The 25,320-nt window shown below is 46.2% G+C and overlaps 2 protein-coding genes across 4 annotated transcripts in view; both read right to left on the bottom strand.

Annotated features, from left to right (window-relative positions):
• XRN2 (5'-3' exoribonuclease 2) overlaps positions 1–20,462 on the bottom strand; it is a 32,723-nt gene extending 12,261 nt beyond the window's left edge. Inside the window, exons 1-27 of the mRNA XM_059840629.1 lie at positions 20,323–20,462; positions 16,412–16,539; positions 16,209–16,320; positions 15,831–15,942; positions 15,028–15,086; positions 14,859–14,948; positions 13,774–13,846; positions 13,625–13,675; positions 13,312–13,469; positions 12,853–12,927; positions 12,606–12,739; positions 12,462–12,519; positions 12,265–12,372; positions 11,574–11,618; positions 11,145–11,276; positions 10,043–10,161; positions 7,760–7,895; positions 5,521–5,628; positions 5,345–5,434; positions 4,791–4,863; positions 3,950–4,033; positions 3,256–3,353; positions 3,099–3,178; positions 1,900–1,956; positions 1,257–1,325; positions 1,024–1,158; positions 37–164 (exon numbers count right to left, since the gene is read on the bottom strand). Coding sequence (XP_059696612.1) covers positions 37–164; positions 1,024–1,158; positions 1,257–1,325; positions 1,900–1,956; positions 3,099–3,178; positions 3,256–3,353; positions 3,950–4,033; positions 4,791–4,863; positions 5,345–5,434; positions 5,521–5,628; positions 7,760–7,895; positions 10,043–10,161; positions 11,145–11,276; positions 11,574–11,618; positions 12,265–12,372; positions 12,462–12,519; positions 12,606–12,739; positions 12,853–12,927; positions 13,312–13,469; positions 13,625–13,675; positions 13,774–13,846; positions 14,859–14,948; positions 15,028–15,086; positions 15,831–15,942; positions 16,209–16,320; positions 16,412–16,539; positions 20,323–20,397 — 2,587 coding nt within the window. The 5' untranslated portion in view covers positions 20,398–20,462. The remainder of the gene's footprint in view (positions 1–36; positions 165–1,023; positions 1,159–1,256; positions 1,326–1,899; positions 1,957–3,098; positions 3,179–3,255; positions 3,354–3,949; positions 4,034–4,790; positions 4,864–5,344; positions 5,435–5,520; positions 5,629–7,759; positions 7,896–10,042; positions 10,162–11,144; positions 11,277–11,573; positions 11,619–12,264; positions 12,373–12,461; positions 12,520–12,605; positions 12,740–12,852; positions 12,928–13,311; positions 13,470–13,624; positions 13,676–13,773; positions 13,847–14,858; positions 14,949–15,027; positions 15,087–15,830; positions 15,943–16,208; positions 16,321–16,411; positions 16,540–20,322) is intronic.
• Positions 20,463–24,353: 3,891 nt separating this feature from the next.
• KIZ (kizuna centrosomal protein) overlaps positions 24,354–25,320 on the bottom strand; it is a 28,884-nt gene continuing 27,917 nt past the window's right edge. For all 3 annotated transcript variants that reach the window (XM_059840630.1, XM_059840632.1, XM_059840631.1), the window contains one exon: positions 24,354–24,585. In XM_059840630.1, coding sequence (XP_059696613.1) covers positions 24,482–24,585 — 104 coding nt within the window. In that variant the 3' untranslated portion in view covers positions 24,354–24,481. The remainder of the gene's footprint in view (positions 24,586–25,320) is intronic.

Here is a 25,320-nt window from a genome sequence, read left to right on the forward strand (position 1 = left end):
CCCAGCTGTGAGAAGCAGGAAGCAGAGGGCACTTACTTGACAGCAGTTTGGGGATCTGCTGCTGGCTGCCCATGAGGGGCCTGGCGTAGGGGCTGCCATAGGCTCCGAGTGGCACAGCGTTGGGGTACATCCCTGGCATGCCCCTGTCCCTTGGCATTGTGTGCCTGTTACAGGAAGAAATGGCAAGGCAGCGGGTCAGGATGATGTGCTGAGCTCCATCTCTAAGCACAGCTGCCTCCCAGCCCATCCCAAGCCCCCTCTCTTTCCTCTGAGCCAGGGATGCACTGGTGGATCAGGGCCCAGGCATATCCCTCCTACACACACGCGGGTCTGGGGAGCTGCTCCCAGGGAAATGCTCAGGTTTCCAACGGCACAGCTGTGCTTTTTATTGTGACTGTGACATGCAAGAGAGTTCTCAAGTGCAGCCCCAGGACAGCTCTGCTTTTCCTTCCTAAAAGGGAGTGCTTTTCTTTCTTGCAGCTCCCCCAGAGCCATAAGATGAAGAACGTATTTTCTCTTCCCAAGGAGACACTCCAGAGTCCAACTTTATTTGCCAGTCTCCTTTAAAACATTCTCTTCTCTAGCTCTGATAAATGCATGGCTCCTTGCACTCCCCAATATGGAAACCCATTTAATTTTTAAAGCTTGTTTATAAAAGCTTAAAATACATTCCTGTCTTCATTAGCAGTCTTAATTATCACTTGTGCATAATATTCTCATTGTACCTACAAGCAAGCATCCACCAAACAAGTTTTTAAAAAACCCAAACAACAGGAAAGTGACTTAGAACTACCTAGGAGGGGAAAAAAAATCAAAAAGCAAACAAGGCATTACTGCAAAATCTCTGTAGTGTTCAGTTTTCAGCAATATTGAATTTAAATATCACATGCTGAGGTGTCCAAGATGGAAAACCAGCACCTAAGCTTGAACATGCCATGCCCAATCCCTATATTTTTTTTTAATTTAGAAAGGGAAAGGGAGGAGAGTCACCCCAACAAGACAGCAGTAACCCCACAGCCTTACCCCAAGGTTCTGAATGCTGACTGGTCCAAATGCACTGGTTTCCTGTCCCTGTTAAAGCCAAGCTGTGGTCTCCAAGGCCTGCCATCATTGTTGGTTTTTTCCCAGTCTCCTGGCTTCAGAACTGGAGCAGGTTTCCTGAACAACAAGAACAGTTCCATAAGTACTTGTCAGAGCAAATACTCAGAAAGATAAATCAGAATTGAATTATTTGAAAGCTGACAGCTGACACTTACTTTGCCCCAGGTAACACTGTGGCCTTGAAAACAAAGTCTTCAGCAAATTGTGGATCTTTGAATGAGATGCTAGAAGAAAGTATTTGAGGATTAGGTTCATTGCATAATGGAGACAAAGTGAAATAGCAGTCACTGCTTTATGACCAAGAAAGCTAAAAGCAAACAGATAAACAGAATAATCTCGCTCTTCCAGCTGGAATTCATGTTTTCCAGGACCACGAAAGAACGAGGCAACAAGGAAAGAGAATAATGGTTCCCTGGAAAATTCAGCCTGAGTGACACAGCCTGAAGAGCAATGCCCTGACTGCACTTACCACCTCCAAAGGCAGGAGGAAAAACCCTCGTGACAGAGAAACAGGGAGCAGCACAGAACAATTCCAACCTCCTGACAGTGGCAGATGGAAAAGCCAAACCCTTCCTTTAACTCACCACTCACAGGAGCTACATGTCCATTTAGGACAACCTTCCTACAGCGTCCTGACAAAGTGTAACTCAGCATTTATTACTTCTCTGCACAGCTGTTGCTCTGGTTGAACCAAGCTGTGCCTCTCTGGAGATAAAAATGACACAGATCACAGTGATTTTCAGTGTTTTGGGTGCTGCACTTTGCACACCCTTGCATGGAAGCCCACAGTTTACTGACCTGACTGCAGAGTTCTGTGTCAGATCCCGCAGCATGGGAACAGGAGACTGCACCACCCTGGTGAAGAGAACAACCTCAGTCAATACACCACCAAACACATTTCTCACCATCTGCTGCTCTGCCCACTAAGCCTGCAAAGCATTCATTGCAAAGTTAACTTGCCTGTCCCCTAAACCAAGTACTTCTCTAAGCACTGGAGTGACTGAATCCTTATTTCCTAATGTCACCTCTTTTGCAGCAGATGTGTGGGGATTCTTTAGGGTCTGTCTAGGGAAAGCAAGGCTGGAAGAGGTTTCTTGTTCCTGTTGTCTCCAAGAACAACTCTAACTTGGTGACATTCTTCTCAATCATGACAAGAATGGAGAAATGTCTATTAGAGCGATCTGAGGTACATTTTCTGTCCAACCAAGCCAGTGTTTGTGCACTTAATGCAAACAAGGCACTGAACACCTGCTTGTATCTCTGAGCACACTCAGAAATGAGTGTGCCTCCCCTCCTACAAGGTGAAAATTACACTGATCATTCCTCAGGCTGGATGCACTCCCAAGAAAACTAAAAGTATAAATATTCTTAGTATGTGTAGCTGGGAACAGCCCTGATTTTAGTGCTGCAGACAAAATGGACAAAGCCAAAATATATCTAAGCTATCACTACCTGGATTTTTCTCTGATGCAATGCAGATTAGCATATAAAAAGCACAGTTTTGGGGGTTTTAGGCAATATGCACTAATGGGAAGTCACATCAGCCCACATTAACATCCACACAAAAGCAGAGAAGCCAAAACATGACCCTGCTGAACCAAGCCACTGAGCACTACCACTTTTATTATCCAGGCCTTGTTTCCTCACAAAACAATAACTAAGCACATAAAAATCAGCCTTCCACAGGCAAAATGACAAACAAACAAGGGTTCCTCAGCAAATAAACAAATGCATTAGAGCCTTTTAAAGATATCTGAGGCTGCTTTAAAAGCCAAGTTGAGAGGTTAAAAAACCAGGACCATAGAATGCAAATTTCACTTGCTGGGGATTTCCCCTGAGCTGGAGGTAACACAGCCCTGCTCTGAACCCTCAGACCTACACATGTAGCCTTGTCTGGAGCTTTAATTTACTCCTTGTGGGCACAAAAGCACTTCTGCTGCCATAAGAGCAGGAGGGGTCCTCTAGCAGCAAGAGCCCACCCCAAAAGCCACACTCACTGATCCGGCAGGACGGCGTTGTCGTTCAGGGTGAGCTTTCCCTGGATGCCGTGGCACAGCTCCGGTGGGATGTCCACTGCCTAGGGAGGAAGTTTTCAGCTGCAGCACTTTAGACCTCCCATCTCACCATTTTCCCTGAGCTACAAGTGCAACCTACCTCTGTGTTCTTGGTCTTGTACTGCTCCACGATGAAGTCACAGAGTGGATGGTGCTTCCCGACAAAGAGAACATCACCGCCAAGGCTGTTCCTCCTGCCTGGAGAAATGATGGGAATGGGGCAAGAGTTCAGGGGAAAGAGGGAAGGAAGGAATGCAGCAAACCAGCAAGGCTGTCCCCTGGTGACACCTCCACAAAAGCCAAGTTTCACTGTGATTTAGGAGAAAGCTCTGAACGTTCCCTGAGAACATAGGAAAGACAATGTCCCCCGAGAGCAGGATGTGTCTGGTCCCAAGGACAGCTGGCAGGCAGTAAAATAATGGGAATCTTGTGTTCAGTGGAAAAATGCTGAATTTAGAATAGAGTAGCACTGCAGATACAGACAGAATTGATAAAAAACAAACACAAATCCCACACACCTCCACAGTTTACCTACAAGAACCAGATGATATTTCTGTACAACAGAGAAACAAACATCAGCCTTTATAAGCTGAACAAGTGTTACAAAACAAATCCACTCAGGATCACTCTGATACCAGCAGCACCCCGAGAAAGAGTCTGTCATAAACTCAACCCAACCAAACATTTAGGAGACCTTGTACATTAGTTTACAGTGAAATTCATAGGTGTCAAGAAAACACCCCAATTCTTTAGCCCACCACCCCAATTCTTTAGCCCACCACCCCAATTCTTACTCTCTTCAGGTGTGAGGTCAGGGTACACTTCCTCCAGGGCAGCTCTGAGGCGGCGCTCATCCACAAAGGGCAACAATGCCACACCTGGCAAAACCAAAACAGTGTTTCCTCCCACTTGTTGAAAAAACCCAGAACATCCCCCCAAAACAGACACCAGCATGGCAAGCTCTGATAAGATTCCTTAGTGAAGAAACAGCCAGAACAGTGTGAATCTGAAGGAATCACACTTTTGCTTCAGAAGTCAGATCTTTCTGTGGCTTTATTCAAACAAAACCTGTTGCATTCAAACTGAAAACCTAAAACTTTAATTGCAGTGTAAATTACACCCAGCCACAGAATCTGGCAGATCTTGGAAATTAACATTCTCCAAAGAAAGGAAAAGTTGCATAAATGCTGTAGCTCTTTTTCTATTCTTTGTGTACTTCAAAATATTTCTATATTCCCCAAAGTATTTTTGGCACAGGACTAATGAGCCACTGATTGTGCAGAACAAGATCCACTAATTAAATGCAAAGGAGACAAAAGACAATTACACACTGAGGCTGATAAAAAGAGAAGAATGATTACTCTAGTTCAGGACAAAAGAACAAATCCAGAATGACTGCTGAAATTACCAATAATCATTGCCAATCCAAAACCAGTTACTGATTCATAATTTGCTCTTCATACTGATTTCTTTACAAAAATACACCTGCTGTAAAATACTTGTCCCTACAACAAGTAACACAAGTTACCTTTGTGCAGTGTTTTCTCACTAAGATAATTTCCCAATTTCTTTCTGTTTTTACAGGTTTTTAAGACTAATGTCTAAAAATTAAAAAAAGGAGAGCTGAAGTTTCACCTTGCCAAGCATACTTCTTCCCATTCAAATCAATAGCAAAATCTTCAGGGTAGAAGTCAATGATGCTTGATTCCTGGAATTGGCAAAACAAAAATCACCCTTAAAGCCAACTTTGACACGGGTTCAGAATGTCATGTGGTGCCAAACAGAAAGGTCTTTGATAACAGAAACAGCTTTCATTAAAAGCCATTTAAATACAAAGTGAGGATGGGCATTTGCACTACTCAGAGATTTAAAATAAGAAATTAAGGAGGAGAGAAAAATTAGGATAAGAAGGAGAGCTAATCAGGGTAAGTTAAGTTATCTGGTCCCCAACTAAGTTTTGGAAGATTTCTGGAACAAACTAAACCATCTGGAACGTAAGAGAGCTGGGAAATGACATCTGGAATTCCAAGAAATCACTTTTAAGGATTTTGAAGAACCATTTCAATCTTCCAAAACCTTTCCTCCTAGTCTGCAGCATTTCTCTGCCTGAAGTGAGAAGCAGCAGGTCTCCTTCACACCCGTGCAAGATGACCTGAGCTTCCAGACAGGAATACAAGAGGGATTCTCACTGGGTCTGTCATGAGTTTCCTCCACGTTGGCGGCAGGAAGTTTCCACTGGCGGCCGGGAACACTCCCATCAGCTGCTCAAGAGGCTTGAACTGTTGAGAACAGACAGGCAGGTGTGGGACACTTGGAATGAGAGGGCAAATCAGCAGTGAATGAACTGATAAATCAGGAGCCCTACCGGTTTGGAGCCCTTCTCAAAGTCTGAAGGCATGTCTGCAATGCCCTCGAAGTCCGAGGCAAAGGGAGCGTAGTGGAAAGGGTAATACCAGTTCCAGGATGCACAGCCCTGGGGCAGGAAGGTGGGAGACACAAAAATCAGACATATCAGCAAATGAAAATCATGCAGCCCAGTCACCAAACATGACAAGATGGCAGAGAACAGTTTACACTCCTGTTTTCCACAGTAAAATTCCGATGCTAACTTGGGGAGGTGTGGGAGCAGAGACCCCCAGCATGCCCTAACGGGCGTGCAAATGTGAACAGTATTTGCTGTAGACATGCTGAGAAGCATTCTGGTTTTCACTGGTGCTCCTCTCTCCAGTACTAGCACTACTGCACACTTGGAGTAGCACTTTGCTCTTCCCCTCTCCTCCTCCTGCCTTGAGCAGTGGGGAATACAAAGTGTCTCCTCAGAAAGGAGAGAATCAAGCAAACTCAAAACACACCAGAACACTGTGCACCTCCTAAAGGAAACGTGGCTCCAGAGGGTCTAAGTCAAGCTTTCACCTCCTCAGCTATTTTTCTTAGCAGCACCACTTGAAACAAAAGCCCACTACTATTTTGACTTCCAGTTCTGAACGATTAAATGTCAACAAGGCTCCTCCAGTGATATTTTTGGTATACAAGTACAGCACCTATAATTATTCTCTGCAGTCCTTCGGACAGACTTGAAATGTTTCAAAAGCCAGGTGGATTGCTTTCATTCCTCTTTCTTTTTTTTCCCTTCCCCCCCCCCCTCCAAACAGATGTTCCCTCTAGTGGGACATGCCCTGCATTATTAGCTTTCTGTAGGAACAGAAAAGCATGAAATATATTCTGGCACAAGTTTTATGGACAGCCAGCAGTAGTTACTGGAGTCAATTTTTATTATGGCGAGAAGAAAAAAAGCCAAACAAAGATCCTCAAGCAAACCTATTTTGAAGTTCACCTACCCCAACAGCTTCCTAACCTCATTTCCATATCAGCAGGGAGTGATTTTACAGCTGCTCCATCCCCATACAACAGACTGGAATGCTCTTGTGCTCTTGTACCACTGAAGGGGACACTTTTACCTACAGCTCACCTGAAGGCTCATTTCCACCCCTGGAGGCAGATGGGCACATAGAGAGCTGTGGGAAAATGCCCTGTCATGATTAAAAAAAAAAAACAGTTTCCCTGTGCCCAGGATCCTGATAATTCCCACCTATAAAGGCATCCAGGTGTCATCTGTTCCTCACAAAAGGAGGTCATGCACACAAGGATGTGGGGAACTCAGTTTCCCTGCAGATGAGCTGCACCAGAGCTTGCAAACCTTAAACCTGATGATTTTCATCCTCCATAACAGAGGAGTCAGAGCTCAATTTCAAGGAATGGTTAGAGCAGGAGGGAAGGGGACACATTCTCATTTTGTTCCAAGGGGGGAGTGAAAAAACCTATTGGAAATTGCATTTCGTAGGCACCTGAGGTATTTGCCCTGCCTGCACTCCCAGCTTGACAAGTGACAGCCACTGAGGAAAACCACAAAGTTTTAAGAACACAGCCCTGTGTGGAAGCTCTAAATTCCTGCTGAGACAGGACAAACCCCTGGGCTGGAGCACACTGTGCTCCCATGTCACACAGCCAGTCTAACTGACTTTGCCTTCAGGGCACGGAGCTCCTCATTAACCATCAGTGCAACAAACCTCACCATGGCCCACTAATCTCTTGCCAATCTGACATCTCAATTATCAAAAGATTTAAATCTGATACAGATTACTTCAATCACAACACACTTCATGGAGCAGCATTACAATCTTCAGAGGAGACTGACAACTCTGTCCCTTGCAAATGCCTACTGGCATTTCAAGGGCTTTGTTCTTTGTTGTCTCATTTAGGCACCTGCAGCGTCATTATTTGTGGGAAAGGGAAAACAGCAGCGGTTCTTGCTGCACCAAGCACTGCTACCAGATATGAGAACCAGAATCCTGGAATCACTGAGGGCGGAAAGGAGCTCTGAGGTGAGAGTCCAACCTGTGACCAATCACCACCTTGTCAACCAGATCAGAGCACTCAGTGCCAGTTGCTCCTTCAGCAGCTCCAGGGATGGTGAAACTGGCATTCGAACCCCCAGTGTCAAACAGAATGGGCACAAGTTTCTTTTACAGCTTCAAAACAACCCCACAGCTTTTCCAAAACGAGCACCAGACTGAAACAACTTCAGACAAGAAATTTTGGGGTACCTGATAATAGTATCTGAGAACCCAGCAAAGCCCTTCCACGTAGGACTGCACAACCTTGCGGCGGAATTTCTCATCTGACGCGTCCACATCGAATTTGTTTTTATAGTATCTCTGCTTCCAGCCAGTTTCCCACAACCTGCAACATAGTCAGGCACAGGTAACATGTTAACATGGATGGACACCTCAACAGATGCACATCTGCAGGTCTGAATTACTGTGTAAAACAAAGCCACTTGCTACTTCAGTTGCCATTTATATACAGTATAAATGAAAGCAGAAAAAGCCATGCTCAGCAGCAACAGAATAAAATGTAACTATGGCAGAACTGACAGAGTTTTCCTGCTACCTCAAATATAAAGGCAAGCAAATGCATAACAATTTCTGTGTTCTGCTGCTGTTCAGACAAGCTGTGATTGCAGAGGCACTCCTGCAGCTCAGCACCCTGTGCTTGCTGCCTCACATCACATGAGCTCCCTTTCACACAGGATTTTCAGTCTCTCAGGCCAGAGGTGGACGTTGGGATCACAGGAGCCACCTTGGCCACAGTTCATCCTTCCTTCACACAGCTCCCCCTCATGTCTGTCCACAGATGGGGCAGGGAAAACAAACACTGGTTCCTCTTTCACACGGGCAGCTGCACCCTTCAGCTCTGCTGTATCATGTCAGCAAAGAACCAAACTGGTTAAACCACATAATCCCTTAATAATGATTTGTTTTCTTACAGAGAATTTTATTCCAAACCACTCCAAGAGGTCACCTCAAGCTGACACTGGTCAGATCTCCCAGAGCCCTAAATCCTGTGTATGGAGCTTTAGGAGAGAGCCCCAATCCATTTATGCTTTCTTTCAGGATGCACATCCCTTTGGCTCTGCAGAGCATCTCCCCTTGCTTCTGTTTTGAGACAGTTGCTCAGGACACCTCCTAAACCCTTCCAAGATAACTCACACTGATGAGCAGGCTGAAAAGCCAAGAGATGCTTTCAAGACTTCCAGAAAAGCAGGTAAGCAAGAACAGAGCTCCTGGCACTGAAGGCTTGAGGGATGGTGTCAAGAACATCTGCAGGCTCCGAGCTGCCTGGCAGACAGACACTTGCATAAACTTAAAAAAAAAAAACCTTTCTGTGAGATAAAACCCATCTGTAGACAACTGCAACAATTTGTTCTGGTTTCAAAGTCATTCTAAATACAGAATTTATTTTCACAAACAGTGTGGTCGTATCTAGGACATCAATGTAGTTCTTTTTATTTACAATGGCAAGCATAGAATTAATTTCTACACAGAAAAGGACATGAAAAAATATTCTGAGCTACAAAAGCTTAAAACAACTGTGCTTGAATGTAGCACACCATTTTCCTTGGCAATACCAACCCTGTCAGAACCACTGCTGCTCGTGAATCATCACAGTTCATTCATACTGCTCAAGCTTCTTTTAGCAGCTCTGCTACCACTCAGATGGAAATCAGATGAAGTCACTTATCCTTAAAATTTATTATTTTATATAAAAATACTGCTTGATAGCTTAAAAAAAAAAATCAGTCTGTTCAGATATAGACACACTGGAAAGAAAATAAGAATGAGAGCAAGAATTGTGATACTGCTAGAGCTGATGGGCCACATGTCACAAATACATTGTGATGACTGTGACCAGAACTCCACAAGGAAAGAATCCTGAGTGTTAAGCCATGGGTGGATGTGGGCAGACTCCACAGAAAACAAACTCCTGTGGCTGCACTTCTCAGGAACAGCTGTAAGGGCCTTCACCCTCAATGCAAACAGCAAGAGTTTCATTGAAACCCTTGACCAGTGCAGACTCACTGGTGGTTAATTCCCAGAAAATTCCTGTCTCAAACATCCCAAGCTCAAGCCCTCCTGAGACAATGCAAGAGCTCAGAGACAAACCAGGGCCTGCTGCAAACCAAAGATGGTGGAGAGCAGTGATACTGCTGCCCACGTGCAGGTTAAACAGCTCCCAGATTCCAGGACCGGCGGCATTCCGCTCACATAATCAGGGAATGTCTCGCCAAGCTCGGTCTCAGAGGGAGCAGTGGCTGGGAGGCTGCAAACCTGCATGCATACTAATCTGGATACTTAGCTTGAACAGCCAGAGCTCACCCATCTCACTGGAATTTACTGGATATCTTCACCCTCCACATTAATTACCGCTGGATAAAAAGATCACAAAAGCATCCGAAGGCAGCAGCGCTGCACTGAGCTAAATGGCATTAATTAGGCTGCATCTATCTCAGCAATTTGCAAACAAAGTGCTACAAAAAATGGCTTCACCTGATATTATCCTCTGGCTCAGGTTCACTGTCACTGTCCTCAGGTTTCCGCTTAATTCCTCCTCCCAGGGACGGGCTGCTGTCAGGAGTCAGGCTGGTGTTTGGAGATGCTGAAGTTGTCTAGGGTCAGAATTATTGGAGATAAGGGGAAGGTTGGAGGGGGGGGAAAGAGGAAGATTTATTAAGCTTTTAAAAATGAAGTTAAAATTAACAGCTCTGTGATAATCACAAGCCTTCTCTTCAGTTCCAAAAAAACTCCAGACAAAGGCTGCACAACCCATCATAGTCAAGGGGCAAAAGGGAAAACCACATCCCTGTTAAAAGGCAGGCATTGATGCACAGAGGCAAAGATGAGAAAGAAACAGGCGCAATAAACACGTATGAATTGATTAAAAAATACCGTTCTGGATATAATCCAATTTTGGAACACCACTGCAGCTTCTGCTGCAACTTCCTTTTGTGGCACTAGTGAAAAAAAGGTGCTTCCAACTCAGAACTGCCAGAAATACTCTAAGCTCCCTCACAGCTAGCCTTTTAAACTCCTCTCAAATTTATCTATCTTAATATTAGAGCCTAAAAGAAATGTCTCCTGTTCTATAAAGGAACTAATTTTTGTAACTCATGTGCAAAAAACTTTTGAGATTAAAAGGGAAGAGCAGCAGAAATTAAACCTTGAAAGAGCACATTGTATTTAGACTTCAGAGACAGAACACACATCTCTGTGATGAAAAAGAACTTTTAATCTGTTCGCTGTTTGGATGAAGATTCATACCAAGAAAATATTTGTCAAACTTGTTATTTAAAGCTAGCAGGACTTCTGACAGAACACTTTCCAGTTGTCCCTCACTAATACCTTGCCCAAAACTTCATCCAAGTTTCTCCCTTCCCTAGGGAAAAGCATCATTCCAAGCAGAAATAAAGAAGACAATTTTATTCAAGCATGCTTAGAAAAATCACTTATTAAAAGCCACTTCCTTGAAGAATCACGTTTGAGGTGCCAGCTTTTCAAGAAAACTTGACAGAGCAGACAAAAAGGTGCCAGGAGTAACACAGGCTGCAATTCTTTCCTTTCTCTGTGCCAATGCCTCTGAACATCCACTCACCGAGTTCTGCCTCTCGTGCATCCTCATCTCAAAGGCAGCTTGTCGAGGGTTACAGATTGCCTGAGGGCTGGATCGATTTCCCAGGGCTTGAGGGGAAAACTGACCACCAGGAATAAAGGAAGGCTGATCCCTCTGCAAGATAAACACAGACAAGGCTGCTGAAAGGGCTGTGTGATCTCTCCAGCACTGGGATGAAGCTCTCCCACAATTTTCAGATTAACATTATGGGGAAATGAATGTACAAAGACACATTTTTCAATACAGAATAGAAAAAAAAAAAATCAACTTTTTTTTTTTATTTTTAAACTTTGAAATAGTTACACACAAGCCAGAAAACACCATGACTACACCTGCAGTTCAAACATCCAAAAACTAAAGTAGACATTTAAATTCTTGCTAGTTTCTGCACTGGGTAAGGAATTGACTTACCTTCAATCTCTTCCTTTTTTCTTTTTGTCGTCTTTTAAAGTTATCCTAAATGAAGGACAACAGGAAATTAAGTCAGTCAAGGACACAGACTCCTTGGCAAATGATTTCATTATCATCCTCAACTGACCACACCATGAGGTTTTTAGGGAATGTTCTGAATAAGGCATGGGTCAATTCTTGTGTCTGTAAATCCAACAGAAGTGGGATGGAATTTTCTACCCTACCCTGAAAATCTATGGGGAAAAACAAACAGCTGGGTTCTCAAAGCTCCAAAACTTTGGTAAGGATTTAAATGATCTACTAAATTTAGCTGCAGCCTTATTTGGGGTGACAGCAGTGTCAAAGTACACAGACTCCTTGCCTGCACTGCAGAGCTGCCCAAAAAAATGTCAGAGAGACATTACAGTCTTAGAAATACAAAAAGAGACTCAAGGAAAGATATTTCTTATTCTGTGATTCCTGGGCCAACTGAAAACTTGAACATCAAACTGGCATTTCCAGGAAAAGAAACTCAGCTGGAAGCACAAGATTCTTTTTTTGAGCCTGGAAGAATTCACCAGAGATTTAAAAAATGAAAATACAAATTTTGGGTATTTTTCTTTTTCTTATTCTCTTAAAGGAGTGTCTGCGGCTAGTAGTAAGCAATTAAAACCTAACTCCAAGAATGTCACAACAACAACAAAATAATTACATCGTCATCTTTCCGCTTTTTGAAAATACTGTCTTCAACTTCCCCAACAGCCAGCATGATCATCTGGACCCGCTGCAGGTTCACAAACCCACTCTCAGTCAGGTAGCCCTGCAGGTCAGAGAATAAGAGAGTTGAAAAGCAAGCCCTTTTTGTGGCAAAGACCCAGATGTTTTCAAAGGAAAAGGAAAAACTCTCACCCCGGTTTTGTGCACCACGTTTTTATAGATGTTCACCAAGCGATCGATTGCTCCCTCCCTAAACACAAACCACAGGGTGAGACTCTGGGTAGGGAAAAGCACAGGAGGTGTTCTTGCAGGAAAAGAACACAGATTCTCATTTACCTGATCTCCAGAGATGGCAGATGAGGGAGGAAATCATTCCCCACAAAGAAGCACATGAAGACCCAGTCATCAACACTCCTTTCAAAATCAAAAGTGAAAGGCAAGCTGGCCATGGTGAGCTCTCTCTCCAAGTACTGCAACACACACACAAGCAAAAGGAGCTCAGAGAACACTGCAGGGGTTTGGATGGAATTTATAGGGGTTTGGATGGAATTTATAGTTTTGGATGGAATTTATAGCACCTCACCTCTCGCAGGACACACAGGCGGATGAAGATGAACTCTTGCTCTGAGACCGGCAGGGTGTCGGCAAACTGATCGTGCTGAAACCAGAGGGGACTCACATCAGATCCAAGTGCATTCCACAGCTTCTCCAGCCCCACTTGCAAGGCTTGCTTCAAGGGGAGTTGAGAGAGATCCAAAACCAGACTCCCAAACCCTTGTGCCAAGTGTGTATTTTGCTGCTTTGCACACCTGTTCAGTTACTAATTGCTCTCATTCAGTAGGAAAAACCCCAAACAACAAAACACCACCAGTGTGGATATCAGGTTTGGCATGACACTTTTGTATTTTTACTTCCAAGGGGAAAGCTAGGAATTTCCAGCAAAAATTTGCACCATGCTTCAGCTAAAACAAACAGCAAGAATGATTTGAGAATCTCCTTACACACTACAGATTAAAAAATCCAAAAATAGCAAAATTCTTACCTTTCCTTGTTTCTCTCTGGGCAGACCTTGGCAATCCTTAACCTCATGCCCCATCTGGTTACAGAGAGCACAAGGCTTGGGTTTGTTTGGTTTGAACTCTTCCCTAATGATGGTGAAGTTTGGTTCATGTGTAGCTAAGCCAAGCATGATCAGATCAGCTGCCAAGCAAGGGAGAAGAATAAAATGTGATTAAGGATAAATATAACCAAGTTTTGGTTGGTTTTTTTTTTTAATGTTTAGAAGCAAAGTGGATTCTGCTTCAAGCAAGATACTGATGTGGTTACCCAGGAACCACAACCAAGAGAGAACTCACCATCAGCCCCACACAGACAGTGGTGAGTGTTTGGGTCGTGGTTGGGTTGAGCTGCACAAAAAAAAAATTACATTTTGTCAAAGTCATGCTAAGTAAGTTATTACTGAGCTTAACTTAAAACAAAATGTCCACATTAATTGGAATTTTACCTCTTTGTCTCCTGATGTAATCCATGATTTTATGCTCCCCTTCACCAGGAGCACTGGCATCTGACAAAATAACCTGAAAAGCATTCAAAGCACGGCAACAATTAATGCTGACACAGGAAAAAACCCAGTAACTTATATACTGAACACAGCATCTGACTTAGAAATACCTGAAATTCTAACTTGTGGTTTGAGCTAAAATATTGTGATTTAAGATGAAATTATTTACAAGCAAGGAGCAAGTGAAGAGACTTTCACTTTGCTCCACCAGTTTCAGGCTGAAGCTGACACTGCTTCAAATTCCACTCAAATGATCTCGTCACGTTTGATGCGTCCAATAAATTATCAGGGCAAGGAAATGGGCACTAGAGACCTCCCAGATTCAGCTCATTGATGCACTGAAACATGATCTCATCACCCCCTCCTCACCCTGATGAGAATTAGTGTTTATAAAACCCCTGTCTGATGGGGGGAATCAAGCAGAGCCAACTGCCCTCTAATTAGAGCACTTGAACAGTCAGCTCGTGGCACATAGCACAGGCAGCTGCGTTTCCTGCCTGCACTACTCCTTGTGTGCAGCACACACAGGGCTGTCACAGACAGAATTGGGGCAGTGGAGTGACTGGGCAAGACCAGGGGAGAATCTCCAAGCACAGAAAGGCAAGAAAGCTAGGACATCTTATTTTCACTGCCTGCCATTGGAGCAACAGAGAAAATGCTGCCTGAAAGAGAAATTACAAAAAATTACAATGCAAAAGATACAACTACAATGTATCTTAACACTTCCCCGGAAAGCAGAAAAAGTATTCCTAAAGCCCTGTCTCCCCATTATGTGAAATTGTGGCTTCCAGCAGCAAACTTGCTCCTTGTCCTTCAATGAAATCACAGCAAATGGTGCTGGGAGATGGAATTATCAGCACGGAATGGATCTCTGAAGCCTCAGAGGGATGTGCATGTTGGCCCGCTGTTAATAGCAGCTCACAGCCAGGCCAAGAGACAAATCTGTTAAATTTCTACTCTTCAATTGGATCTCAGCCCAGCCCAAACATCTCCTCCATCTCCCTCAAGTGTGAAAGTGGGAAACTCACTGTGAGGTTTTTCCAGCCCGGGTCGCTGTTCAAGCGGTCAGCGATGTAATAGCGGAGGCATTTAGCAAGATTGTCCATAAACTCAGTTCCCTACAGAGGGTTGGAAGGAAAGGAATTAAACCAACATTCAGCCCCTGGCAATTGCTGGGTACAGGGCCAGGCCACTCACCGGTGTGATACAGTTGCTGTCAAACCTCTCCTTCACCTCCTCTGGAGGCAGAAAGCCACCTGGAGCAACACAGAGCAGAGTTACATCCAGATGGACCACTGCCAACATTTTTGCATGGCAAAACCCAGACAGCTCCTCTGGGAATAATTAACTCATTGAAACCAGTTTGTTTAATAAAATTCCCACAAAACCAAACCAAACCAAACCAACTCTTACCATTGCATTATCTCCATCCTATGAGGTGCTGCCACATTTACAAACATTGTTACTTCAGCAAGGTGCTTTCAAAGCCCAGCCAGCAGCAACGCACTCCCCTCTCACTCCATCTGTGTCACCACCACCCTCAAAGTTGCTCTGACTTTTGTTTCCTCACTGATTCAGAGTTTCCACTGTCAAGTAACTCCCCTTGCTGGCAGTTTATTATCCCTGTAGAGGAGTATTTCCATCTGATCCCTGCTTTTAAGCCTCAATCCTCCTTTCATCAAGCCCTACAAACGTGTACTTCCTTCCAGAAGGGTTTTGGTTGTTTCTCACTGCATTTATCCCTGCTCTTCTGTTCAATTTATTTTCAAAAGGAATTAAGAGCACTCAACACAAACTCATTTCAGGCAGGAGACTGAAGAAGAAAAGATGACATTTTGTTTTGTCTCAGTTCTTAACTTTGGAAAACACAGATCCAGCCTTCCCCAGGCTTCTTCTCCTCTTCTCCCAGCAATGCACACACAGCCCCTCTCTAAACCCTACTGAGGTGAGCAAACAAGGTGATTCTCAAAGAAAAACCTCTGATAAGGCTGCTGCCCTACCTTTGGCCAGAATTTCTTGTCGGATTTTTTGCTTCTCCTCAGCAGCTTCCATGCCCTCCTTTGAGGCTCTGAATCTCCTGGACCGCTGTTGATTCATTTTGGCACGTGGGGCCTAAAAAAAGTACAGGAGAGCTTGGGTCACTTTTTGCATCTAGACATTCTCTCCTGTCCTAAGAGATGCTTTGGGTCACAAGTTATTACAAAGAGCTGACCTCTCATCAGACCTAAAGGTGGCCAGGTTGGATGGAGCAACCTGTGCTAGTGGAAGATGTCCCTGCACACGGGGAAGGTCCCTTCCAGCACAAACCATTCCATGATTCTGTGTACTGAGGGGAGATGAGGATTTTCCAGCTGGAAACCCAGTGTGTCAATACTCACCACTCCATCTATGGCCATGTAAAGGAGTCTCCTTGGTCTCACAATGTTGAAGATCCTGTCGATATACTCAAAAATCGCCACCATCATCTCATCTTCATTTTTGGGCGCCGGCCTAAAACACAGAGCATTCAATTTAACACCTGAAATGCTGTCAGCAAAGAGAGAGATGTGGCACCTGCAAAGAGCCAAAGAAAGAGCCTTACTTGTCCTCTGGGTGTGTGCAGGGGTGAATGATACCATTCATGTCCAGGTAGAGGTTGTCGAACTCCACCTCGTTGGGGTTGGGCTTGCTCGTGTCAATGGGGACCTTGACGCCATTGCACTCTTTGACCTGGGGATGCAGTGGGGACAAGGATTTCAGCTCATGAAAGTCTGTTTTGGTTTTAACAGCAGCAGAAGAAAAAGAGAACAATAAGTACCCACACTACCTGCAACTGTACTTTCCACTATTTAACAGCACTTCTTTCTACAGCTGCTTTTAACCAGAAAACACAATGATGAGTTATGGAAGAGTTGTTTTTTTCCTCCTGACAAGAAGTTCCCATAGCTCATAATATTTCTTCATCCTAAACCACCTAGAGCCACCTGTGTGCCTGGACTGCTCCAGCAGTGGATTCTTCAACATCCTCAACAACCATGGTCACTTTTGTTTCTTCACCATAATTTCAGGTTTGTTTTGTTTGGGCCTTTGTTGCCGTTGGGCTTGTGGTTTGGTTTTGTGGTTAGTTTGGTCAAAAGGCAATTAGCAACACGGATTCTCCCTTCCACCAGCCTCAGGCATGACACACACGGATTAAACCTCAAGAGCATGGAAGAGACAGGACCTGAGCAAGGAAAAGCCTGATGATTTTCAGAGGAATTCTGGCTGGAATGGGTTACAGCATACCCACAGGGGGAACAAAGTGTGCTCTTGAACAGCTGGGCATAAAGCCAAGTTTAAAAATTAAAGGCATGTTCTGAGGTAAAAGCGACGGTCACAGGAGTGCCTGGGATGGGGAAAATCGGGATACGCTGGTATCCCATCACATGGGGCTCAGCAGCTGCTGCTGAGCCAACATCAAGCCCTTCCCAAACTTCTGCCTGCAGACTGCTACTCACTGAGTGAGTTCCCCACATCTCTGATGGAGATTCAGAAATCAACTCTGGACAATTTTCCTGCTTAAAGCAGCGGCAGGACTGGCTGACTTCTTACCCCCAAAATGAAACCCTCTCAAGCCTTGATGTAGTATTTAGGTTTGGCACAGTTATCCTGACAGATGCCACCCCCAAGCACCACTGTTTGCCTCCGTCACTGAGCTCTCCAGACACACACACGCTCTCAAATGAAGGTGGTGTTAGCAGAAACTAAGTGTCAGGGCAAACACTGCACCTTCCTCTGGGCTACCTCCCTGGATTCTCCTTGATCCCCAGCCACCCTCTCTCCAGAGCTAAATGGATTCAGAAGGAATCCCAGCTCTGTGAGGCAGAAAAGGAGCCCCCCTTCACAAACCCACTGGGGTTCTCACGCAGCAGCCGTGTGCAAGGAAGGCTGAAGTATGTGGCAGTGATATCTCTTGTGATATAACTAAACTGTTCACTTCTCATCTCCAGCCTCTTTTGAAACCATTGAAAACAGATCTTCAAACATGATACTTTAGCTGCAGCTTTATTAATTCCTATCCATTTGATTAAGAATATTCTCTCCTGGATTTTTTATTATCTTCAAGATCTTCCTCTCATTCTTCCTGCTCAGCTTAAGAAGAAGATTATTTCTTTTGCTTAAATCTGATTAATCTAGCAAGGTAAGAGAACAAGGATCAACTTTTCAATATTTCAAAGAGACAAGCTACCGGGAGATACAAAATTTCTGATTAGAGAGATTTACAGCAATCCTAAAACACACACGGAGCTGATTACATTGTGAGAGAAGCTTAAATTCATCGACAGGAAGACAAACTACAGCTTCTCCCTGCTGTCCTAGTCCACTCTCAGATTTATGACCAGATTTGAATATAAAAAAATGCTAATGAATATGATTTATCCATGTGCTGTCCTGGCTGTAATTGAGTTGTAAAAGGCTCCAGCGTGAATGAGGACAGCAAGAGCTGCCACTTCACTTATGGCAAATCCAACTCAGGGAATTTGTTGTGTCTTTCCACTTATTTTAATAAAGAACTTTGGCTGGTACAAGCTCAGTTATTGAAGACTGAAAAAAGAGACACACAATCAATAAAACCAGAGCTATGCAAACCTTTGTTTTGCCTAAATGTGAGAGCAGCTTTGATTGCACAGAGATTAATCTAACACTTACAAATGTGCTGGAAAAGGCAAATCTGCTCTTAGAGACAACTGTCCCAAACTGTTACAGATGTAACTGCTGTTTAAATTGTGGCTGCTTTTCAAGGACAGATCTTAAAGGGTTATCTAGGACAGCCCCTAAACTGAGGGTTCCCAGAGCCTCAGGAGAGGTCACATCCAGGAGTTTGGTGCAGAGACCAGAAGAGCCAGTGCTGCTGGAGCTCAGCATTAAAGGAGACTGTTAAGCCCTTAAACAACCCCCCTTTTCCCCTATAAAAATTCCCAGGCAGATTCTTAGATCTTAATTATCCCCATTAAAAATTCACTTCTCACAGCGACAGGTAAAATAAACTTCCCACCTTGCTGAGAGGGCCTGAAATCACAGCTGCAATAAAACCACAACAGCAACTCACAATTTTAACCAAACCTGCGCTTCACTGCCTGAAGCTGCAACACAAAACCACCCTGGAAAAGCACAGAGCTGAACATCCTGCTGCAGGCAGGCCTCAACACAGAATTCCACCACTTCACCCTCTTTTTCCTGATCTCCACCATGCACCCACACTTTATCCCCTTCCAGGTGTTTCCCCAAGGTGAGCACACCGTGGGAGGAGGAGCAGAGAGACAGAAGCCCCAGCACATGCCCTGAACTTTCCAAACCAGCAGACTGCAGCCAGTACAGTCTAACAAACAGAACACAAGTTATTTGGAAAAGCCTACGAGAAAAGCAGCTTGGGAAGCAGGAACTCCAGAGTTTGCCTCCTCAAAAAGGCTTGAATTAGCCCTGAGAAGGAGAACTTGCCACGCTCAGGGCACAGTAAATCCACCACGGTGCCACTGAAGGGAGACCCCTCCACCCTCCCTGTCCCCTCCCACCGTGTCCCACAGGATGGCACAGCACCCTCGTGCCTGCAGGGATGTGCCTGAAGGAACCAGCCCAAAAAATCCCACGTAAACAAACATCATTTCAGCTGCAACACTGCCTGGAAAGGCACCTGTGGAATCCTGCGTCAGAGCCTTCCCTAAAACCTCCTGCTGCTGCTGCTGCCATGGAAAGCCAGATTTTAGAGGATATCTCTGGAATAATCAGCTCCCTGCTTGGCCAGGAGATATTTATCCTGAGCTAGAAAACACCAGCAATGAGCCCAAACCCCCTGAGGCTGCTCTAGGTTAGAGCACAAGCACAGGCTTGGTGTAAGCCTTGGACAGGCAGCTACACTCGTGTTTTCAGCAAGTCCCGAAGCTGCGGCTTCTAATTCCCACCCGAAAAAAAACTTGTGGAAAAGCAAGGACTGCGAAAAACATTCAAGAAACAGCCTACTCAAATTTCACCAGCGCCTCAAATCCTATTTTTCCGGGTCGCTGGCGCACGAGGGCAGAGCCGAGGGCGTCGGGAAGGGCTGGAATTCCAGGGAAGCGGCCGGAGAAGGGGAGATCAGAAGAGAAGCTCTATTCCCTGCTCCGGTGCCCATTCCCACTTCATCCACGTGCCCATTCCCCCCCGGAGCGCTCACACGCACCCGCGGCACTGACCGAGGCGCGGGGATAACTCCTCCCGCACAGCGGCCGCTTCCACCGGGATCAACAATCCGGGAAAAACGCTAAAACCCCCCCAAAAAACCCCGAACCTCCCACAATCCCAAACAACACCCGAACCAAACCCAAACAAAGCCCCAGTCCACCGACCCGCCTTGGAAAGGCCCCGGGGCAGCCCACGGGGGCTCAGCACCGGGGGCTGCACCGGAGCGGCCCCACCGGCCCCGGCCCCCCGCGCCCGCCCCGCAAAGCCCCGCGGCGGCCGCCAGCAGGCTCGCGCGGTGCCGGGCAGCCGGCTCACCTTCTCCTCGATGCAGTTGACGATGATGGAAGGGTACTTGCGGCTGAGCCAGCGGAAGAAGGCCGGGACTCCCATGGTGGGAGCGGGACGGGCTGCGCCGAGCGGGACCGCGGCACCGGCGGCACTTCCGGGGTCGGGGGGCGGCGCGGGGCACGCCGGGAAAGGGAGGGAGGGAAAGTGGGGACGCGCGTGCGCGCGGAGCCGCCGCCGCCATCTTGGGTGCGGGTTGAGAGCGCCGCAATGGCGGCCTGAGGGGAGGCCGGGAGCGTGAGGGGACAGCGCCCCATAAAACCTGTCTGGGCAGCTCCTCGGGCACGACAGGGACGCTCAGAGGGGAAAAGCAAAACCAGAGGGCAGAAAAGTGATATCCAGGAGGAAAAGCGAAGCCTGACTCCTGAGACAGCCCCAGTGCTGCCCTCATGCTCAGGCAAGACACAGTGTGTGGCAATTTCTCTTAAAAAATGGCCATAAACGAGCAGTTTAACTGGAGAATCACCCTCCCTTAGCACCTTGTTAAAACACGAGCACGGGGTGCTGCTGTGGGGTGTAACATAGAACACGTAACACGACGCGCACACACTGCTGTTCTCAAGGTGAAAAAAGGGAAGTTTATTTTTTGACTCCAACATTTATAGATTTTCAAGTGACAGTGGATTGGAGGGTGAAAGTGCAATCTCTCAAATGGCACTGGACAAACCAACAGTCCATCAAATTTTTCCTCCTCCATAAAGAATGCAAAACAATAAGTTATTTACAGAAAGTGTGTGAGAAAGTTTGTTGTAAAAATGTAAACATCAGAAGGCTTAGAAAATCTTAAAAAATCAGGGTGACAGTGGGGTGCTTTAGGCTGCACACACACGCAGTGTTGCCCAACAAGTCAATAATTAAGAGGGACATCGATGATTTATTTCAGCATTGCATGAGCTGCATGCTCAATATAATTCCCTAAATCCAGCACAACCACTGTTACTTATACTCAGAAATCCAGAGCTGGCAACTTCTCCAGCTCAGCCCCTCTTTTAGGATTGAACAGTAATTTCCACATGAGTTATGCAACCCCAGCCAATTCTTCCATGTGCTCAGGGGAAGGGTCTGCACCTCTTTTTGACCTGTAGGTGTGAGTTTCAGTGTTACAACAAAGACGGTTCTGCTACAGGATACATGGAATTACGGTGTTTTTCCAAGTTAGGAATGCACACATAGACACCAACATCTTGATTTATTACATCTCTAAGGCTTGGTGGTTCCAGGGTGTCCTTGAGGAAGGGATGCACTAATTAGGTCTCTGCATGAAAGTATACAAAGATCTGACGTTAAAGAACATCCTGACTTCAGACAATTTTGATTTATCCCGCGTTTGGCAACAACAGGAGCGATTCAGGGCATGGCTGCTCTGTGCCCCTGAGGGGACATTTCCCTCACTGGGAAATGGCTCCACGTGATTCCTGAGAGCAACACGAGGCAAAGAGCTGCCGTCCCCTTGCTCTGCCCGTGGCATAAGCAAATACTGTTAATTTGTGACCGTTTGTCGGCACCAAAATGGAATTAAACGGCCGGGAATTAAACGGGATTAGCACGAGGCGGGTTTTGCTCCGCCGTGTCCCGTTGCCGCACACCAGCTCCGTTAGCAGGGCAGCCACAGGGCCGAGGACAGGGAACAGCAGCGCAGGAGTCTTTAACAAAAATAACAAAATCTCAGCAGTGCTTGCTGAGTCAACGCCGCCGATTTGGGAGCAGAGGGGAACCTCGGTACCTGGCTAATTGGCTGTAGAATAAATTAACCCGATATTGTGTCTCTCATTATTCTTATCCTCACTTGCCTGTTGTTAAGCCATTTTCTGTTGTCGTTCCTCTCAATAAAATCTGTGACTTGAATAAATTTCCCCTGCAACTTTGTAGTGGCACCACACCTGTGGTATCAGCTGAAGATTGTCCTTTATCTGTTCCTTACAAAATGTTCCCTGATTGAAGCTTCCTATTGTATTCCTTCCAGTGCCTCTCCTCCCGGAATTTTGTAGGGAGCACGGCAGCTTAGCATGAACATTTTGTTTGTATTGATGGGCAATCAGTTGTTTTTCTGATAATGACGAAGAAAACAGAAGGCTGGCGGACGCAAATGAAAGGCAATCGTCTTATCTTATAATTGCTTGGGTAAACAAGTGCTGGAAAAATTAATACTGCAGCAGACAATTCCTTGAAAAGTTGGTCTGAGCACCAGCAGCTGCACTGGGTGGTGAGCCCAGGTCTCACCTGCCAACTGCACATCCATGAGCACAGCACAGAGCGGCGCATCCTGGGCAGGAGCAGGGAAGGTTCTCCCGCTCGGGCACTTTCCTCGGATGAGTGGCGTGCCGATGGGAATCTGCTCGGGGTGTATTGATTCCAGTCCCCCTGTCTGTCAGCGTCACCTGCCACCAGGGCCAGGCTGCCGGTGTGACAGCTGTGAAGGAGCATGGGGAAGTTGACTGGCAGGATGTTTTGCATCTAATGAGTCTGTGCACAATAAGAGTATCACAAATAACGCTCCGGAAGAACCCGGCTATCACTCCGACACCAAGAGGCAGAGATTGCCTGCATGTGGCTCTGCAGCCATCTGTCACCTGTCACGGGCTGCTGTCGGGGCCGAGCCGGACTGTGGCGGTGGAGAGCCCCACAGACTGGTGTCATGCAGCAGACAGAAAGTGGGCTGACAGCAGCAGCCCAGAGTCACTCAGGAGGAGCTCAGAGCTGCAAAGACGCTGCGCTGCAGAGGCAATGTCCCTTGGCAGTGCAAGCTGCTGGATTCTTCCAGTGGGGCTGCTCCTCATCTCCACGCTCCTCCCAGGCCTTGAGCAATATGTCGGCAGCAGTCCCACAGGACACGGGGAGTTGGTGAGGTAAAAAGGACATTAAAGCCCTCAGTAAAGTCTGGCTTTGGTCACAGAATCACTAGGTTGGAAAGGACCTTGGAGATCATGAAGTCCAACCCATACCCTAACACCTCAACCATGGCACCGAGTGCCACATCCAGTCTTTTTTTAAACAGGTCCACAAATGGTGACTCCACCACCTCCCCAGGCAGATGATTCCAGTACTTTATCACTCTTTCCATAAAAAACCTTTTCCTAATATCCAACCTACATTTCCCTTGGCGCAGCTTAAGACTGTGTCCTCTCATTCTGTCAGTTGCTGCAGTCCTTTAGTCGAGCCCAGCTGTCTCCCAGGATGTCAGCCCTGGTCACAGACTCACCCTGCTCCATTCTTGGTGCAGCAGATTTCCCAGAACATTCCAGGTTGCAACTTTACTGATAGCAAACTGAAACCCACAGCAGCCAGCTGTGCCAAGGGCTCCTGCTCAGTTCCAAGCCTTCTCCAAGTCATTTTGTGCTGTTGAGCTCTCAGCCTACACGTTCCTCTTATTAAACTGAATGTTGTTCTCATTAGCTCGGTTTTGAGGGATGGGGTGCAGAGATTGGTGCCCGTGTTGGGAGACGTGGGGCTGCAGCTCAGCACAGCTTAACTGGGGTGCTGCTTTCTGCTTTTGAACTTGTTGTCATTTATGAACAGCTTTACCATGTCCCCTGGTTTCTCCCTCCCAAAGAAAATCTCATGTTTAATGAACTTAATTTTAGATAAAAGGAATGAAAAGAAGAAAATTAAAAATGCATGAAGCTCCTGGAGTCATCCAATTACTGTGATGTCCACACAGCAACACCAGCACGGATTTCACAAAGCAGGAAAAAGCAGGAAAGCACTGGGGCTTGCCACATGTAAATGCTGCTCTGTTCCAAAATGTGCTGAATTACAAATGGACGTTTTATGCATTTCTTCTTCTTGATCTGTTGCAGAAGAAGATAAAGATCAAACATGCCAGCCCACCCCAGCAGCGCCTGTCTGCATACCCACAATGCTTGTCTGCTTCTTCCCAAACCCCATCTAGCGCTGGAGTCCCAATATTGGGATGCCACAAGCCTCAGGAGGGGACTGTCACGGGGCAGGGTTCCCGTCAGAGCAGGAAAACACTGCAGGTCAGAGAGAGCACACAGACAATATACAGGACCCATTATGTTTATTTGGTATTTAAATTTTCTTTGCCATTTAAGTGACAGGCAGCCTATGGCACAGTCACTGTGTAAAAGAAACTACAGTTTGTTTCTTCCCAAAAGCCAGTGGGAGAATCTCAGTCATAGAAGTCATCAAAGTCATCTGAATCCGTGCCGTGGGTCTGTGGGCGCAGAGCAGCCTCGAGCTCGGAGCTGCTGTCATCGGATTCGCCCCAGAACGCTGCAGGTGACAAGAAGGAAAGCAGAGGTGTAAAACCTTTTCTGTGGCTGTGCCTCTTGTCACAGCCATGAGCAGGTCTCCCGAGGCTGACCGAGGGCAGGGAGTTGGAAGCCCCAGCCCCAGGTGTGCGTGTCTGGCGCAGTGTCCGGCAGCGGAGCGGCTGTGCTGGACAGCGGCCTCATTCAGCGCTCCCACTCCATTGTGCTGCAAGGTAGCTGGGCAAAACATTTCCACTCCAAGCAATTTACTTGACCAGCTGCTGCCTGAATTGCAGCTTTGTCTACTCTCTTCCCCTTTCTCCCCACTACTTGACCCTGCGATGAAGTCACCAGCAGGCCATGACATCAGAGTTGGCACAAAAATGACAGTGACATCACAAATGAAAAATCACCACTTGGAGATCAGAGCAGATCCAGGCAGGCCTGATCTCAGTGGAGCACATGGCTTTAACCTTGCTGGGAATCAGCAAACCCCTTTCACTGACAGCAGCAGAATCCCACGGCAGTTCAGAGTGCCTGAGAGATTTCTGGAAATGTGAATTCTTCTGACCCATGGATAGGACAGAGTAGGAAGTGTGGCACATGAAGTCAGTGGCTGACAGAGCTAAGCTCTCTGTTCCCACCTAATCTAGAGGCTGCTGGCTGTCCAAAGGCAGCCAGGATGAGACCCAGGGCTTGGCCAGGGACAGCGGGAGGAGGAAGGCTGTCACACTCACGCAGACACTGCAGCTCATGC

This window comes from Haemorhous mexicanus, chromosome 3, assembly GCF_027477595.1.
Source record: "Haemorhous mexicanus isolate bHaeMex1 chromosome 3, bHaeMex1.pri, whole genome shotgun sequence".
Taxonomy (NCBI): domain Eukaryota; kingdom Metazoa; phylum Chordata; class Aves; order Passeriformes; family Fringillidae; genus Haemorhous; species Haemorhous mexicanus.